Below are 18,209 nucleotides of genomic sequence, written 5' to 3' on the forward strand. Positions count from 1 at the left end.
CACAGTGGCACGAAGAACTTTTTTATTCATTGCATGATTTATTTTTAGCCTGAGACAAGTGCATCCTAAAAATGGAGTTCCTGATGGGTCGGGGCTGAGCAGAGCTATGCGTGGTATCTGGGCTTGGCCGCCCAGCCTGGCTTAGTTCACGTGTGTGTGTGTGTGTGTGTGTGTGTGTGTGCGCGCGCGCGCATGCGTGCGTGTATGTGTGTGTGAGAGAGAGAAAAGAGCCTCAGCTCCCTCCTTTCTGAGCTCACAACTGCAGTAGCCGGACCCGAGGAGGTTGAAGACTCAGTTCCAGGGCCCAGCAAGGGCAGGAGGGACAGGCCAGCCTCACTGCCCCTGCCTCTCTCAACAAGCCCCTAAGAATTTTACCTCTTTTGTCCTGCACTCAGCATTTCTGGGCAGGACACCCCACTTCTCCCCGATGAAGCGGACTCACCTGTTTGTGGTGGGGGTCTGCCTGCTGTCCTCCTGCCGGGCAGAGGAGGGGCTGAACTTCCCCACGTACGACGGCAAGGACCGTGTGGTGAGTCTCACAGAGAAGAACCTCAAGCAAGTCCTGAAGAGGTACGACCTGCTGTGCCTCTACTACCACGAGCCCGTGTCTTCGGACAAGGTCGCTCAGAAGCAGTTCCAGCTGAAAGAGATCGTGCTGGAGGTGAGCAGAGGCATGCTGATGCTGTCCCGGGAGCTAGGGCTGCTTGGCAGGGCTGGGAGGCAGGAGCGGGCAGGTCCCTGTCCTGAAATCTCCCTGCATCCCAGTCTCAGGTGAATGGGAGATACTCTTGTTGCAAAGTTGGGATGAGTGAACAAGCGTGGAGCCAGATGCCAAAAAATGGGGACCATGGGATGTGTCTGTCCCATGGTGGTTCTCTCGATTTTTCAAGGGCATTAGCCCCAGCCACTGTTTTTCGAAATGTCAAAACTATTGTTAAAAGGCCTGGCTGACATGGGATTCCGGGATTGGTGGCGATTTTCACTTGGCACGCTGATGACCCACTGGGTGTGCTGATGGCCCACTGGGTGTGCTGATGGCCCACTGGGTGTGCTGATAGCCTACTGGGTGTGCTGATGGCCCACTCAGGGTGCTGATGGCCCACTCGGGGTGCTGATGGCCCACTCGGGGTGCTGCTGGCCCACTCGGGGTGCTGATGGCCCACTCGGGGTACTGCTGGCCCACTTGGGGTGCTGATGGCCCATTCAGGGTACTGATGGCCCACTCAGGGTGCTGATGGCCCACTCGGGGTGCTGCTGGCCCACTGGGTGTGCTGATGGCCCACCCGGGGTGCTGATGGCCCACTTGGGGTGCTGATGGCCCACTCGAGGTGCTGATGGCCCACTGGGTGTGCTGATGGCCCACTCGAGGTGCTGATGGCCCACTGGGTATGCTGATAGCCTACTCAGGGTGCTGATGGCCCACTGGGTATGCTGATAGCCTACTCGGGGTGCTGATGGCCCACTGGATGTGCTCATGGCCCACTGGGTGTGCTCATGGCCCACTCTTTGCACCCTCCCTGAGATCCCGGAGACAGGGCAGGCCTTGACCTTGTGTCTCTTGGTGGGTCACTGGGGAAAGCCATGATGCTCCTTCCCTGTGGTTGGTTTTGGTCAACATTACACCATGTGTGTGTATGAAGACTCAGTAACGGGATCTTTTTTTCCTCAGAAAGTTCTTGGTATGAGTTCAGGGCCAACACTGAAGTCAGTTCTTATTTTATCTGCATTACGTGGCCCGTTAGTAAACCTGGCACTGGGGGCCATTCTTGAATGCGGGGAGAGCGCCCTAGAACTCTCCTGGGCAGTCTAAGGTCACTCACACCCTGGAGCATCCTGAGTGCCCAGAATCCCAGGAGTCACCCAGGTCCCTTGTCAGTCCCCATGCCCAGCCCAGGCGCAAACCTGTGAAAAGGATTATTTGAGAATTACAGCCATTTATTAACCATCAGTAAGCTCCTCTTTATCAAATACTTTATACAGAATTACCATATAAACCCTTGTGGATTTGAATTCTCAAAAAAAAAAAAAAGACTAATAAAATCCAAGCACATCTAAATATCTTTGCTGATTTAAGAAGCACTTCAGAATCCTAAGTGTCTCCTGGTGGCCACACAAGCACCTATTTCGGAGGCTTCATGCACGGCTTGTGGTCAGCAGGAGAGCTCTAGCTGACAGACAGCTAAGTGTTTTTCAAATACCATCACTGCCGTTAGATTTTCCTCGGGCTCCCGCTGCGGGCTGAAGGCGGACATTGGGTGTCCTCTGTGGGTGGCAAGTGAAGAGAAACAGGGACAGTTCTTAGGTCTTGGTAGTGTGTACACGAGAACATCGCAGGTGGGTAAAACCAGGGCTGGTTAGCCCGCAAAATCCTCCATCGTCTTCATCTCAAACTCCTCTACTCAATTACTGAGAGGTATTTTTATGAAAAGTTTAAGCAAAAGCATAATGAATCTATTTATATGCTCCTCATTGTTCTGTTAGCCTAGAATTCAAAAAATTAAAAAATGCCAGTGCAAGCAGTGACCCCCGTTTCTGAGTGCATGTCAAACTAAAACACACACACACACTCCCCCAAGAGTACATCTCCCTAGAAGACCAATACAAAATCCCGAGAAGGGACTTGCCTCTGACCCAAGAGCACCTGGCAGAGACGGACAAGGGGGAGGTTCACACAGCAAGTCGGAGCCCCAGAGGCACCCCAAGCTGGAGTGGATGTCATTAGAGGGAGGAGAATACAGACTGTGGAGTCAGGAGATCTGGGTGTATATTACATCACATTTATAGGATAGTAATTATACATGCTTATGAGATCATTAGATGAAAATGAACATTTGTTGAATGCTTACTGTGTACAAGGGCTGCTGTAAGCACTTTGTACATGTGAGCTGCTTTGGTCCTTACAATATTTCTATGACGTAGGTGCCATTACTATCCCCATTTCACATATGGGGAAACTGAGGCACGGAGAGGCCAAGTTGCCCAAGGTCACTCAACTAGTGCAGGTGAAGCAGTCTTGTCCCTACACGGTACTGCTGCTGGAGACATGAGACAGGTGTGAGGCTCAGCCCGGAGCCCGGGTCTGATGATGCCAGCTGCTCACCAGCAGGGCTGAGCAGCACACAACCTGGAGGTACTCTTGATGCAAATGCCCAAACCTCAGAGGAGGCTGGGCATCCCTCCAGAAGGCAGGGCGGGGGCGGCCTTTATTGAGATACCTGTCAGGTGTAGACTGTTTCTCAGAGCTCAGGACCAAAAAATGCCTCCAGAAAATCCGTGGGTGGGATCAGAGGGTAGACGTGAGCCTCTAACTATTCTTCATGGTCAAAACAACTATTTTATCTTTTAAAAAAATATATATATTTTATTGATTTCAGAGAGGAAGTGAGAGGGAGAGGTAGAAACATCAATGATGAGAGAGAATCATTCATCAGTGGCCTCCTGCCTGCCCCCTACTGGGGATTGAGCCCTAACTCTGGGCATGTGCCCTGACAGAAATTGAACGGTGACCTCCTGGTTCATAGGTCAATGGTCAACCACTGAGCCACACTTGCCAGGCTATTTTGTCCTCTTAATCCCCCGGCCCCCAAACATGCATGAAGGAAAATCTGACTGGGAAGCCGCGGTGGCACACGCCACCTCTCCAGCACTTCGTCCCGAGAGGGACTGTGATGCTGGAGGACCTCTGGCAGTGTCTGAGAACAGGAATGCTGTCTGCCAGCTCCAGGCCATGCTGTCGGTGCAAGGAGGAGCAGTTCCCAGCGTGGTCCCCAGGCAGGGCTCAGCCAGCAGACAGCAACCGGGAGCCTGCTCCTCTCCTCCAAGGAGTTTCAGAAGGTGGTGTTTGATGTTGTTGTTTTTTAATCATGACTCACACTGACATATACATACACAAATGAAACAAAAAGTTCAAAGGACAGTCTTTATCATTACTGTTTGGGGACTACTTGGAGTTTTAAAAATAATCTTGTCTTCCATTATAATATACTAGAGGCCCAGTGCACGGATTCATGCACTGGTGGGGGTGTGGCCTGCAGGGATCGGTCTGCTGTGGGAGCGCCGCTCATCCTGGTCAGCCAAGCAATGGTCCCACTGTGGGAGTGCACTGACCATCAGGGGGGCAGCTCCTGCATTGAGCGTCTGTCCCCTGGTGGTCAGTGTGCATCATGGCGACTGGTTGACTGGTCGTTCTAGTCATTCCGCCTTTCGGTCAATGGGCTTTTATATATATAGATTCTATTCTATTTCACTTATAAATGATCCCAACCAATGAAACTGATTTCCTTCTCCCATGATGAGCTGCCACCCCCCGGTTTAAAAAGCTGAGGATTTGCCTGGCCGGTGTGGCTCAGTGGTTGAGCATCGACCTATAAACAGTTTGATTCCCCATCAGGGCACGTGCCCAGGGTTGCGGGCTCAATCCCCAGGAGGGGGCGTGCAGGAGGCAGCCGATCAATGATTTTCTCTCATCATTGCCTCTCTTCTACACCACTCCACTTCTAGGAAACCAGCCTGATACAGAAGAAAGGAAAGGACAAAAGCTTTTTCCTAGTGAGCGTCACGCTTACATAGAAACAAGTTCATGGCCACTCACACACCTGAAGAAGGAAGGAGGAAGGAGACGTAGACCGTTTCAGGGCCTCTGGCACTCACAGCTGATGCTGTTACCTGTGTGTGTGCGCTTTGTGGAAGTAACTATAGGCCAACCTGTGACAAACGCAGTGGTCCCTCTTACCCGTTTCCCAAGGTTCAGTTAACCAAGCTCATCCGGGTCCAAAAATATTAAATGGAAAATTCCAGAAATAAACAATGTATGAATTCTAAATTACTCACCATACTGAGTAGCGGGATGAAATCTCGCACCATGCTGCTCCATTCCGCCCAGGGTGTGAATCATCCCTCTGTCCAGCATCTCCACACTGTACATGCAACCTGCTCGTTAGTCACTTAGTAGTGAGCTCCGTGATCAGATGGTATCACAGGGCTTGTATTCACGTCACCCTTATTTTACTCAGTAATGGCCCCAAGGCCATTCCATACCGTATCACAGTATGTTGTTATGATTGTTCTATTTTAGCATTACTTACTGTTATTAATATCTAATTGTGCCTACTTAATAAGGAAAAAACATAGTATGTATAAGGTTTGCTACTATTCTCGGTTTTAGGCATCCATTGGGCATCTTGGAACATTTGCCCCGCGGATAAGGGGGGACTACTGTATACATTTATTGGATTAGGAGAAACTATGGAGGATCTTCTCAGGTGGGTTCGTGAGTGTTTTAGAACATGAAACGAAGTATTGTGAATCCCTGACTAGAAATATTAATTCATCAAGTATCCACTGATCTGGGCACTCTTAGTCATTTTTGCATTAATAAATGAACGAAAGAGCCAATGAACAGATGACGAAAGAGCAATGCTTTCCACATTGTGGACAGTAAAAACTGGTTCATTTGTTTGGGGTGAACTAGGTCCCTTGCACTGGCAGACAAGCTGGGGTCATGGCACAGAAATAGCCATGCCATCTAGGTACCTGCACGCCAGGGTGACCCACAGCTCCTGTTGATTTCGACAGGACTCAGCTAGGGTGGGAGGTCCCCGAGCACCCCCTTTCTCCGCTCTACCTCTCTCTGTTTGTCCCACGGTGCTTGGCTGTCCCACTGCAGAGTGGAGAGAGAGAATCATTGATTGGCTGCCTCCTGCACGCCCACAACCTGGGCATGTGCCCTGACTAGGAATCGAACTGTGACCTCCTGGTCCATAGGTCGATGCTCAACCACTGAGCCATGCCAGCTGAGCTCCTTTATTTCGTTTTAAATTAGGTTAATTTTTCAAAAAGAACTGAACATAGTAAAAAAATTAGATTAAGTCTGTCAGATTCAAGGACCTGTTGGTCCTCCTTGCCTAATCCCACTGACACATGGTTAAAACTGCATTTTTAACCATGGGACTCAGTCCAATATAGGCACAGCCTGGGCAGAAACCTCACGCACGGTAAGGCTGGCCCTGCCCTCAGCCCCATTTAGCTCTGGCAAGTGTCCCAGAGGCTTTATTTCTAACCCCCAAGAGAGGGAGGCAATGAAGGGGCCGGAGTCAAGTGAATCTGCAGATGGGACGACGTGGGAACACTGGGCAGAGAAGAGCAGCGCACGCAGGGTTCGGCTTTCCTTCCAGCCGTTCGTGCCCAAAGGCGGCCCTCTCCACACGCGCACCGGCCGTGCCCGGAAAGACCCGTGAGGCCAGGCTGGGCTTTGGGGCGAGTCCTCACACGGAGCCGGCGCTCTCTCAGGTGTGCGCATGCTCAGTCTCACATTGCCCTCTTAGAGCCCAAGTGCCTCGACCATGTGACCAGCTTGCTGGGCAGGCCTCAGTGATAACGCCGGTGCCTGGGTGAGATGGCAAAGAGACAAGAAGTGCTATTGCCAGAGCATGGATTGTATTGATCACAGGGCAATTCCTCCTTCTGCATGCAGGATTAACAGGGAGACGGATTTTACCACATGGCCAACACACTGCTGATGCAGGAGGCTTTAGACCAGGGATGGGGAACCTTTTTTTGCCAAGCACCAGCTGAATATTTATAACCTCGTTTGTGGGCCATACAAAATGATCAACTTAAAAATTAGTCTGCTATATTTGGTCAAACATTTAATTAGCTCACCCCTAAATGCCTTGGCAGGGCCAGACCTAATGATTGCACAGGCCTTATACGGCCTGTGGACTGGACATTCCCCACCCCCGTTTTAGACCCAAAAAGCCCTCAATACTCAAGCCCAAATTTAGGAAGCCTGGTCATTGTATCCTTGAGGGAGACCTCCTCTTAAAGTTATACATTTTTAAGTTTATTTTTCAATTATAGTTTACATTCAATATTATTTGTATTAGTTTCAGGTGTGTGGCATAATGGTTAGATCAGTGGTTGGCAAACTCATTAGTCAACAGGGCCAAATATCAACAGTACAACGACTGAAATTTCTTTTGAGAGCCGAAAACCGACTTCTGTGCATGAGCCACGAAGTTTCAATCGCACTATATGTGCGTGCCCGCACATGGTATTTTGTGGAAGAGCCACACTCAAGGGGCCGAAGAGCCGCATGTGGCTCGCAAGCCACAGTTGCCAACCACTGGGTTAGAAAATCACATACTTTACAAAGTGTTCCCCCGATCTTCCCAGTGCCCGCCTGGCACCATCCATAGTTATTACAATGTTATTGACTAGCCTCCCTGTGCTGTGCTTCGCGTCCAGGGACCACTCTGTGCCCACCGATCTGCGCTTCTCTATCCCTCACCTTTCGCACCTAGTCCCCAACGCCCCCCCCCTCTGGCCACCATCACCAAGTTGTAAATCTTCCATGAGATGCCATGGAAGTCACCACTGTGAAACTATTATAAGCACCCCTACAGTGTCAAGCAGTAAAATGAAAAGAACAGAATCTGTGTGAGTCACCAGACCTGTCGCCAGCAGCAGCCCTGCCCTCCCAGTGAGCGCCACGGGGCGTTGTGGAGGGCGTCTGTATAGTACACAGCTCGGTCTTCGCACCTAAACAACTTGTTCCACCAAGAAAGCCGGCCTCTGCCCGTGAGTACCGACCCCTAGGACAGAGCCGCGGAGGCTCCCTGTCTATAAACTGGATGTGGTTTTACCCCGAGCCGTTTCTGTTTGGACAGCCACCAGGAGAGCGGCCTGTCCCAGCAGCACCCACCACCCGCTGCCCAGTGCCCACACCAGGCAGGCCTCTCCTCACCATCCCCTGTGTGGGCAGGGAGGGGGGCCAACAGGTACCCCACCCCCCCGACACACACACACACACACGCTCACCTGCCTCCATCTTAGAGGGACACACAGCCACCCTGGTTCAGGACACCCAGCGGATGTGACTGCTCAGAGCCCCACAGCCGATGAGCAGCAGAGCCAGGACTGGGGCCCAGGTCCCCGCGAGGCCCAGGTGTAGGGAGCTGGATGTAATGGAGCAGAGCGTGGGCTCTGGAGCCAGAGTGCCCCCGAGTCATTTATGAGGAAATGCAGCATCCCGGGACTCAGAGGAGAAGGGACGAGGGCAGCCGCAGCCTCCCCTGGCAGGTCAAAACCACCGGCTTTCACGCGAGGGCACCTGGGTCTGAGTCCTTGCACGGTCAAGGCCTCGAACTGGACATCTGACCACGGGCCGTGACAACTTCTCAGGGCGAGCGCTTCCTGTGTCGAATAGAAACCACTACCCCCGTCACAGGTTCTGAGGAGAGAAGGGAGGGGACGAGTCAGATGACCAGCACGCGTTGGTGCTCAGCAAAGGGCTCTATCGAACCGCCGTGTCCGTGCCCACCGGCCCTCCGCTTGGAGTCTACAGTGGTTGCCGTCACTGGCAGATGTTGTCAGAATAAACGCTAGCAGGCGTCTCAGAAAGTCGCCAAGCAGCAATGCTCTTCCGTGTGCCCTAGGGAGACCACCGGAGCCCTCGGCTTCCAGCACTGTTCTTGTTTCCGTCCTCACCTGAGGAGTGAGGCTATTTTCCCACTGATTTTTAGATAGAGTGCAAGGGGAGAGAGAGAGAAACATCGGTGTGAGAGAGACACATCGATTGGTTGCCTCCCACTCTCCCCCGAGTGGGGCTGGGGATTGAACCTGTAACCGAGGTACATGCCCGTGACCAGGAACCGAACCCGAGACCCTTCGGTCTGTGGGCCAATGCTCTCACCACTGAGCAACCGGCCAGGGCCAGCCACTGTTTCACATTTAGGAAGTCTCTCCTGCAGCACAGCCCTGTCTCCACCATGTTTAAAGTTTATTTCTTATTTTTTTTTTTATGAGGAGTATCAACCCAAGGAAGGTTTAGTTACGAAAGGGGTGATCTGGCCCTGGCGGCAGTGCCTGCCTGGTGGGACTCCTCTGAGGGAGCATGGGGTTTGGGCAGCCAGACTGCATTTTCACAGGCGCTCGGGCACAGAACTCTGCTGAGCAAAACTGGGAAAGGGCACGGCCTAGCCCTAGCCCGACGTCAGTCAAATCCATTTTTTTTAAATCCGTTGGGACGAAATGTGGAGGAAAGAGCCTGAAGACACATAATTCACATTGAACAAGATGAGAAATATGTAGAAGTGTTTGGGGGGGGAATCCATTGGGATGGCATTTTTAGTATGAAAAGAAAAAATCCTGGCCTCCAGAAATAGCCCGCTCATTCAGTCAGCGTGGACGTTGCTAAATGCTACAAAGTGAGACCGTGATTGTGTGTTGGAGACGGTTGTAGAGCAGGGTTCTCCGTGTGTGGGCCCGGGACCAGCATCGGCGCCACCTGGGACCTTGTCAGAAATGCAGCTTCGTGGGTCCCACCTGGACCTGTGAGCCAGAAACTCTGGGGTGGCCTTCCCTCCAGGTTCCAGAACCAAAGCTTGGGGTCGTGGGGTTACTTGTGATGAGTTTCTAGGGAACACACGAAGCACTTGCACCCATGTTTATCCTGTAAGAATTCCATCGTATTTTTTAGATTAGAAAATGGAAATCAGGGAGCTGTGAGTGGCTCAGTCTCACAGCTGATGAGTAGCAGACGTGGGCCCAGGTCCCTGTGAGACCCAGGTGCAGGGAGCTGATATAATGGATGAGAGCGTGGGCTTTGGAACCAGAATGTCGGGGTTGGAATCCCAGCTATGTCACTTCAATGCTGTGTGGTCCTGGGCAAGTTGGTTAGCCTCTCTGTGCCTCCATTTCCTCATCTGCAAACTTACTTCATGTGGGTCTGGGGAAGGTTCAATAAGGTAGTTTATATTAGGTGTGGGAGCAGCATCCAGCAGGTAGTAAACACCCAATATCCTTGTTGTTGTTATGGTGTTTCTCAACGTGGGGCAGTGGAAAGAACACACAGCATTGGCCCTTGGGTCTTCACTTTGGCATTGGCCCTGGGCCCTGAGCCTCAGAGGATGGCACCTGTAACATGCCAAATAGAACAATGGGCAGCCTCCCTCGCCCCCAAGGCTTTTTCAGAGGCTACCGATCCGGCCCCAGAGGCCCCAGTGTTCACCTGAATCTCAGGATGTAGCTGTGCCATCCCCTCCCCTGCCTCCTGTGGGCACATCACGTGCCAGCCCCCAGCTATACATAGATCAGGCCTCATTTGAGGGCGGTGGAAAGTGACAGGAGATTACCAGGAGGTAAGCATCAGCTCTCCGGTTTCAGGGCAGGACACACAGTTGTTGAATCTCTTGACTTGTCGCCAGATGGTATCAGGGACAGTGGGTGAGAACAGCCACTGGGCTCTTAGCTTCCAGGGACCACGCAGGATGGCAGCCAGGGTATTTTTAATGAGTGGCTTTGGGGACATTCACTTTCAGCAAAGATCTGAGGCATCTTCCCCCAGGCTCCTCCATCCTCAGGTTTTTTTCCAGCCTGGCATGTTGCAGGCGCTGTCCTCTGAGGCCCAGGGCCCAGTCACACAGCCCAGGGAGCGTGTCCCCTGGTGCTTCTGTATTAACGTCCCCCTCCTTTCATGGGCAAACTTCTTGAACAAGTGATCCACACCTGCTCTAGCATGTCCTTGCCACCCACTCAACTCCCTCTCGCTTCTGTCCCTGCTCCTCTCTAAAAGGTCATCGGTGGCTTACCAGTCCTGAAAGGAGAGACTTCACGGGGGTCCCCCCCAACCCTGGGGCTCCCTGCAGCATTCGATCCGACCACCCACTCCTCAAGGCTCTCTCTTCCCGTGACTTTGGAGTCATGACACAGTGTTCCTTGTCCTCCTCCTACTTCTCCTAGAGTCTACTCTGCCTCCTCCTGCTCTTGCCTCCTACGAGGTGGCCAGTCCCTGAAGATGCCCCCCACCTCCCACCTCTGGAGCTCCACTCGGGGCCTCTCCCTGAGCTCCAGGTTGGCACCTCCAGCTCTTGGCTGGACTTCCATCGCCAAGAACTCATTGCATCTGAATCCAGGCGCTCCTTGCCCCTGGCTCTGGCATGCCCTCCTGACGTCACTGCTTTGTCCTCCACTCGGTCCCCTGGCTGGAAACCCTGGAATCATCTTGCCTCCTCCTCTCCTTTGGTTTCCCTCCCTTCTCTCTCCAAAGCCACGGAAGAGTTACCAGGTCCGCCTGACTCTTCATTTGTAATCTCACCTCACAAGTTACACCTTCTCCATCCACTGCCACTGCCTCTGTCTGAGATCAGTCACCTCCCACTTAACTATGGCATCAGCCTCCCAATTGGTCGCCTTTCCTTTCCACTCTCCTTTCTATCTGTCGGATCTATAACCTCAGATCACCCTCCTCAAACCCAAACTAGCCGCACTGCTCTTCAATTCAAACATCTCCCAAGTCAGAATGGCTAATCCTAATATTCAGAGCCCCTCACACTCTTTCTCATGTGCCTGGAACATACTACTCCCTTCAGTGTCCCCAAAGAAGCCCTCTGCTCAAGGAAGTCAGCCTGCAATGATTGGCATCGAACTAGACTTCATCTTCAAGTGAATAAGGGACCAAGAATAGTAAATCCCAGTGGTTAAGAACACAGGGCTTGGAATCAGACACCTGGATTTCTGACTTAGTCGCAAGGGCTGGGATGGCTGTAAAATATGGACAATAACAATATCTATCGTGAGGCTGTTGTGAAGATGCAATGAGGTAAAGCATGTAACATGCTGACACAGTTCTTGGCATGCAATAAGTGCTTAATCAGTGTTAGATTTTCTTCTTAATACCATGACAGCTGGATAGGGTTCTGGACCTTGGACCGATTCAAAAATACCAAAGCATGATGTAGTGAAATGAAAAGAGAACAGTAACTGCTACTGAGGACCTACTATGATCAAAGTCTGTGCTAAACAAAAGTGGGTGAGATATTTCAGCACCAAGGACCTTGTGATTTCATTAGGGAGGAAGCTAATGAAAAATTAGGTAGGTGCTAAAAGACTAGAAACTAAAGTCTATGGAGAGAGAGAGAGAGAGAGTGGGAGAGAGAGAGTATATTACAAATGACTGCTTTATTACAGACTTATACATATTGTTTAATAGAACTTTGTTCCATAAAATTATTTTTGTACTCGAAAGAATCAGCAATGGCTGCCCAGTTGGTTGGAGCATCATCATGTACACCAAAAGGTTACGGGTTCAATTCCCAGTCAGGGCACATACCTAGGTTGAGGGTTCAACCCCCGGTCAGGGTGTGTACAGGAAGCAAATGATCCATGTTTCTCTCTCACATTGATGTTTCTCTCCCTTCCTCTCTCTAAAAGTCAATAAAAACATATCATCAGGTGAAGATTTTAAAAAACAAACAAAAAGAATCAGCAATGGCCAAAGTAAATCCTAATGCTTCCGGAAAGAATGAGTGTGTGCCAAAGTCCAGGAGCTACATGTACCAACCAGTAAGAGACAACCCTGTTCTGTAGTGTGGACAATAGGTCTCTAGGGTGGACAATAGGGGAGACCATCTGAGAAGTAACCAATCAAACAAACAAAACCAGTGGAGGAAAGACTGTAAGTCAGCAGTATTCCAGTTTTCTGGAATTTAGGAGACAGTGATTCTCTCCTTTCTCCTCCTATTTGTAACTCCATCACTGTCATTGGCGACAATGGCCTTTTTCTCTTTGGCTCAAATGTCCTAGAATTTGTGAAGTATTTGGGCTAGTCCATCTTTTCACACACAGTCTGATGTCTCTAAGGACTACATGAGACACAAAAGAGGCACAAAATGGGTCCTTCTCTTAGGGAGGAAGATGCACAGTACAGAAGAGACGTACACAACTCTCACGACTGTGAAATAAGTGTCGGCGCCATGTCTCTGCGATGAGCTACTGGAATTCACAGAAAGGAGGCTGGGGTGAAATATGACCCTGGAGCTGGGCTTTGCAGCCGAGGGCGGCCAAGGCTGGCAGCAATGTGAGTGAGCACTGGGACTGGGCTGTAGCCGAGTGCAGAAAGGAACATCTGAGCTGGAGATCAGGGCCAGAGCAAAGTCGGAGGGTGCCATCCAGCCAAGTGGGAGACACAGACAATGTCTGGCCTGCTCCCCAGTCAGCAGGGGTTCCTGGTCCTGGGGGGAGGGATTGGGCCAGGAGTCAGCCCAGAAGGGTTTTCAGCACAGCCATTCTCCCACCCCCGACCCCCACCACCCTCAGTCTCACTGCTCTTTCTTGGGTTGCAGCCAGTCAGCCCTGGGTCACCCTTGGCTTAGGCTCATGAGAGGTGCTCGCTAAGGGCTGAGGGAAGTGATGACAGAGCTCAAGTGGGCAGGCTTCGGGCCTAATCACAGTGGGAGGCAAGAGTGACGGGGCACTGCGGGGATTGTGCGTAAGTGTGCCAAAGAAGAGGTGAGCAGGTCTTGGCTAGTGTGGTCTTGTCCCATCTGTGAGTGCCGCTTCTGTCTGTACATTCACGCCTAGGACGGTGAGGGGCTATGCTCAAACAGGAAGCCAGGGGAGCAGAACTTAGTTTGTCTGAGATAGCACCTTCCCCTTTCACTTGTATGTCTTCCAAAGTCACATATAATCAATAAGGGAATTAGGAGACCATGAGTGACATGACTAGGAGAGGCACACATTTGCATCCACCTAAAAACCAACAAAACGTGGTGATGTATTCCTAGGAGACATCAGAGTTAAATTCTGTGTTGAATTTTCAGAGTTTATTTCTTATATTCTCAGTAATATTTGTATTTCTCCTCTATGCCTAAGGTAGGGGGCCCCCAGGGCCAAGTGTGGAAAACTTTATGCCATACCACTTCTGGATGGGTACCCATCTTTCTGTGGGGATAAGCATAGAACCCTTTCATGGATGCCCCAGTTGGTCACAGTAAAAACAGGAGTATGAAGGAAAGCCCCCTGAACATCTCAAAATATCCTGTGACATAGTCTACATCTTTCTGCCTTGGGCTCACGTATTCTCCTTGTCTTTCCCTTCAGCTTGTGGCCCAAGTCCTGGAACATAAAGATATAGGCTTTGTGATGGTTGATGCCAAGAAAGAAGCCAAGCTTGCCAAGAAACTGGGTAAGTGTGATTTTTGTTAGATATATCAGGAAGAAACAAAGTGTCTTGCAAAAAAAGTATAGTTCCATTTATTCTTGCATGATAACTAGGCTTTATATTTATGTTCATTGTTATGATCTTGCATACCCTAGTCTTGGTTGTAGAAGAGTTTCAGAAAAGTAAATACCAGCTTAACTTGGTTTTAAATTAATCATCTAATGAAGAAGGCGTCTTTCTGGAAAAATTGACGCTAAATATTTAAGCCTTAATTTTTAGATCCTATAATTAAAAGGCCAGCTTCTCTATCTCACTGCCATGGTGGTCTCTCCTTCCATCATCCATTATTTCCTTACCTCTTGGCTAAAACAGCCAACACATACAAACTTAGTGGTAGTGACTCTGATGTCCCAGTGGTTTCCAAATTAAAGGCTAAACCCCAGCTAGGCATTATCACCAAGGATGAGAGGGAGGATTTAGATGAGGTATGCGTGACTACCGAGTGCGGGCTGTAATCTCTGGGTCAATATGTCCTGCATAAAGTGCAAGCGAACTTTAAGATCCTTACAGTGCTAATCCTAAGGAGAAAGAACACAAACAGCTTCCCTGGTTTTCAAACATCCCACACATGAACTGCCCATTTCGCTTTTTTCCGCATGACTAGTGAACAGTGGCCATAGCAGGAGTTTATAAAACAGGACCTTTGAAGAAAGATTAACTGGATGTGGAATAGTAAGCATGGGGGTGGGGGGGGGGAGATTAGTGGTGGTTCTAGCAATACCTCTAGGTAGCCCTGGCCAGTTTCGCCCAGTGGTTAGAGCATCAGCCTGCAGAATGAAGGGTCGAGGATTCGATTCCCGGTCAGGGGCATCTAACTTAGTTGCTCGATCCCATTGTTTTAAAGAGAAGTTGGATTTCCAGTAAATTTAGTTCAAGGAAAACACTAGTGTTCCAGTGATCTACAAACTTAGGGAAGATAAGCTGGGAAAGCATTCATATGGCCCAGTGAACACCCTTCCAGTCAGGATGTGACGGGGCTTGGAAAGTCTCAATGGGCCTTTCCCCAAGCTCAGCCTGGAGGAATTACCGGAGCAGGTTCCTTCTCGATTGCCTGATCCTCGGAGTTTCCAGGACAGTGGTGTTTGTGAACCTTCTCCTTCATCTCCATTCTCACTTCCACTTGCCCGAGTTGAGTCTCCATGGGGCTGTGCCTGAACCAGTGCAACAGCCTCTTAACTGATTTCACTCGGAGCAAAATCCAACAGCAGGACACTGGCTGCTATTCCTGCGGTACCCTTAGGATCAGCCATTGCCAGGTTCAAGGATGCGTGACGCATTGCTCCTTTAGGTTTGGAAATGGTGCTCCATGCTGTGCCCAAGGATCTTCAGACGTGTCCTGGGCTACAGTAGGAGGGGGCCAGCCTCCCTTTCCCTAGAGGTTCACAGAAGAGTTCATTTGGAGAAAGCGTTCTGCAGCAACAGAGAGTTTGAAAACAATGAATCTAAGGAATTAAGGATTGGACTAAATGCCAGCCTCAGCTCGTTAGCCTTCCTGGGGGGAAATGCAGTCTTGCAGCAAGTGTTTGTTCAGGTCATGGCATTGTGCCAAGAGCAATGGAGGGCGGGAAGACAACGCAGACCCTGCCTGGCAGCATTCTCAGCTAACTGGGATGAGAGAATGTGCAGAACTCAGCTCCTCTAGAAAAGCAAGCTGTTCGTCTGGCCACAAACATTTATGGGGTGCCCAGTGTGTCCAGGCTCTGAGTGACACCCTGAGATACGAAGATAACAATGGCCCTACCCTTAGAGAACTTACTGCTACCGTGAGTACATGTGCATGGAGCCCAGAGAAGACCAGTCATGGCAGGAGACCCCAGAGTGGCCTTCCTGGGGAAAATGGGTCCTAAGCTGAGACCTGAAGTAGCTGACCAAGATGGAGGAGGGGAGGGGGTCACCCTAGACTTGAAGAATAGGAGAACATACGCGTAGAGAATCATGCTCTGTGACCTTTCCTATATAAACCCTTTTATATCAGCTTGTGGGCAAGAAGCAAAGGGAGTTACAGGGAGTAAGAGAGCAGTTCTCAAAGGAGCACTGGTCTATCCAAGGGAGAATGTGAAGGGTGGGGTTGGCATGATGTTGTAGAAGGACCTGAATGGCAGGCTAAGGAGTCAGGTGGGAAGAGGGCATTACAACTTTGTGGTAAGAAGAATGGGGTTACAGGAGTTTTGGAAAATTGAAGCAGTGATGGTGTGGAGAATAGATTTTTCTTTTTAAGGTGAAATCCAGGTGGTTTGTTGGTTCTTGACTATTTTATTTAAATTTGATTTAAATTTCCAAGAGCAATGCAGGTTAGAGAGAAGACGCAGACCCGGCCCTAGCAGCATTCTCAACGAACATGGAAGAGAGAATGTTCAGAATTCAGCTCCTCTAGAAAAGCAAGCTGTTTGTGGGGAGCCCAGAAATCTGATCTAAAATTCCACTAGGGAGCAGCTCAGAGGTGTGGTTTCAAGGGAACCATCCTAGGAGTAAGGCAGGCTCCACTCATCCTGACCCGGCCAACAGGATGGATTCTCCTGCATCAGGATGATCTTGTCCTGGGAACTCTTTCTTTCTTCCAGGTTTTCATGAAGAAGGAAGCCTGTACATTCTTAAGGGCGATCGCACAATTGAGTTTGATGGCGAGTTTGCAGCTGATGTCCTGGTGGAGTTTCTCTTGGACGTGAGCATTTATGCACAGTGCCCTGCATGGAGTTGTTTGGGTTCCATATGGACTTGATCTAAGACAGATTTCCCAGGCTTCACAAAAAGTCAAGGACAGCGTACATCCCAGTGCTATTTATGTATTCCAGGAAGCGGGCCCTTAGGTCACCTGAGAAACTGTTTCCTTGCGATCACAGGGTCACAGATCAGAACTGTGTGGTAGTAACATGTTATTTCTCTTAGCAGTCGTATACTAACACCCCCTGGAAACCCCTTGGCTTGTTCCAGTGCTTCTGAACAGGAGTTGGGAATTGTGAGGAAGTGGTGGCTAGTCACCTGAAGACCAGTAGGGAGAGGAGGAACCATCAGCCGAGTTACCCTCTGAGCAGAATAAAAAGGGGCAGGACTAATGAGCCCCAATATCATCCTTCTTCTCAGCCAGGGAGGTCCACTACCCTCAGATCCATATGCACAGTCAAATCCATATGCTCAAACACTATACAAATATTTTATCCATGGACAAACTCATACTCTCAATAGCAACTGTGAAGTCCAGTTCAAGCTGCTTTTGAACACAGATTCCTGTACAGAAAAAGCACATCCATACTGACGATTCTTATCTACCAGCTCATCCACAGTGGTCTCTCACCTTTCTCCGCAGCCTCAAAAACTCAGAGACAGAATCAAAGTGAGTTGAAGGTCACCTCCTATGAAAAAGTGCCCGTAGGTTCTTGTTAGCCCTGTCATTGACCCATAACTGCAAGCCCTAAAAAAGTTGAGGGCAGCAACTGAACAGCTCGGCCAACATGGCACTGCCCCGCCCTACCAGCAAAACCAAGGCTTTTAGAAGCTCACAATAGACGCCAGACTCTAGCTACCGTAAACAACAGGCTACGTGGTCACCCACACAAACAGAAATCCAGAGTGAGGGCAGATTTTAGACTTGATCAAAACAGGACTCTCACTCCATTTTTCTCTGTAAATCATGGATAACGCTGTTTTCTCTGTGTTGGCTTTGTCCCTAAGCTGCCTGTTCCCAAGTTGATTCTAAGATTAGCCAACAGCAGGAGCGGATACATCACATTTCCTCATTAATATTCAATAAGAGGGAAGGGAAAATCTGGCTTCTCGTTGTTGCCTTTAAGAGAAAGCAGAACTTTCCTAAAGCTTTCAGAAAAGCTTCCCTCGAGAGTCATTCACCAGATCTGGGTCTCATACCATTTCTGAACAAATAAATGACAAAAGAGATAGAACTGCCCACACCAACCAGCCTACCCCATTGAGTTAAGGTCAAGTCCTCAAAAGGCGCTGTTGCTGTACTCATTGGGGGAGAGTGGGATGGATGCTGAAGCATCAACCAAAGTCCATAACTTCCCTCCAAAGCCCTCTGCATATGTACCCGATTCCTGCGGAAGGAACCGAAAATGTGTATGTGTGTGTGGCATTTCAGCTAATTGAAGATCCAGTGGAGGTCATCGGCAGCAAATTGGAAGTCCAAGCCTTTGAACGCATTGAGGACCAGATCAAACTCATTGGTTTTTTCAAGAGCGAAGACTCAGAATGTAAG

The 18,209-nt window shown here is 50.0% G+C and overlaps 1 protein-coding gene across 2 annotated transcripts in view; it reads left to right on the forward strand.

The window, feature by feature from the left end:
• The first annotated feature begins 240 nt into the window (after positions 1 to 240).
• The window catches only part of CASQ2 (calsequestrin 2), a 45,207-nt gene continuing 27,238 nt past the window's right edge, over positions 241 to 18,209 (forward strand). For both annotated transcript variants that reach the window (XM_080648268.1, XM_080648267.1), the window contains exons 1-4: positions 241 to 661; positions 13,879 to 13,963; positions 16,561 to 16,661; positions 18,093 to 18,204. In XM_080648268.1, coding sequence (XP_080504394.1) covers positions 428 to 661; positions 13,879 to 13,963; positions 16,561 to 16,661; positions 18,093 to 18,204 — 532 coding nt within the window. In that variant the 5' untranslated portion in view covers positions 241 to 427. The remainder of the gene's footprint in view (positions 662 to 13,878; positions 13,964 to 16,560; positions 16,662 to 18,092; positions 18,205 to 18,209) is intronic.

The sequence above is a fragment of the Plecotus auritus genome (assembly GCF_963455305.1).
Source record: "Plecotus auritus genome assembly, chromosome: 12".
NCBI lineage: Eukaryota > Metazoa > Chordata > Mammalia > Chiroptera > Vespertilionidae > Plecotus > Plecotus auritus.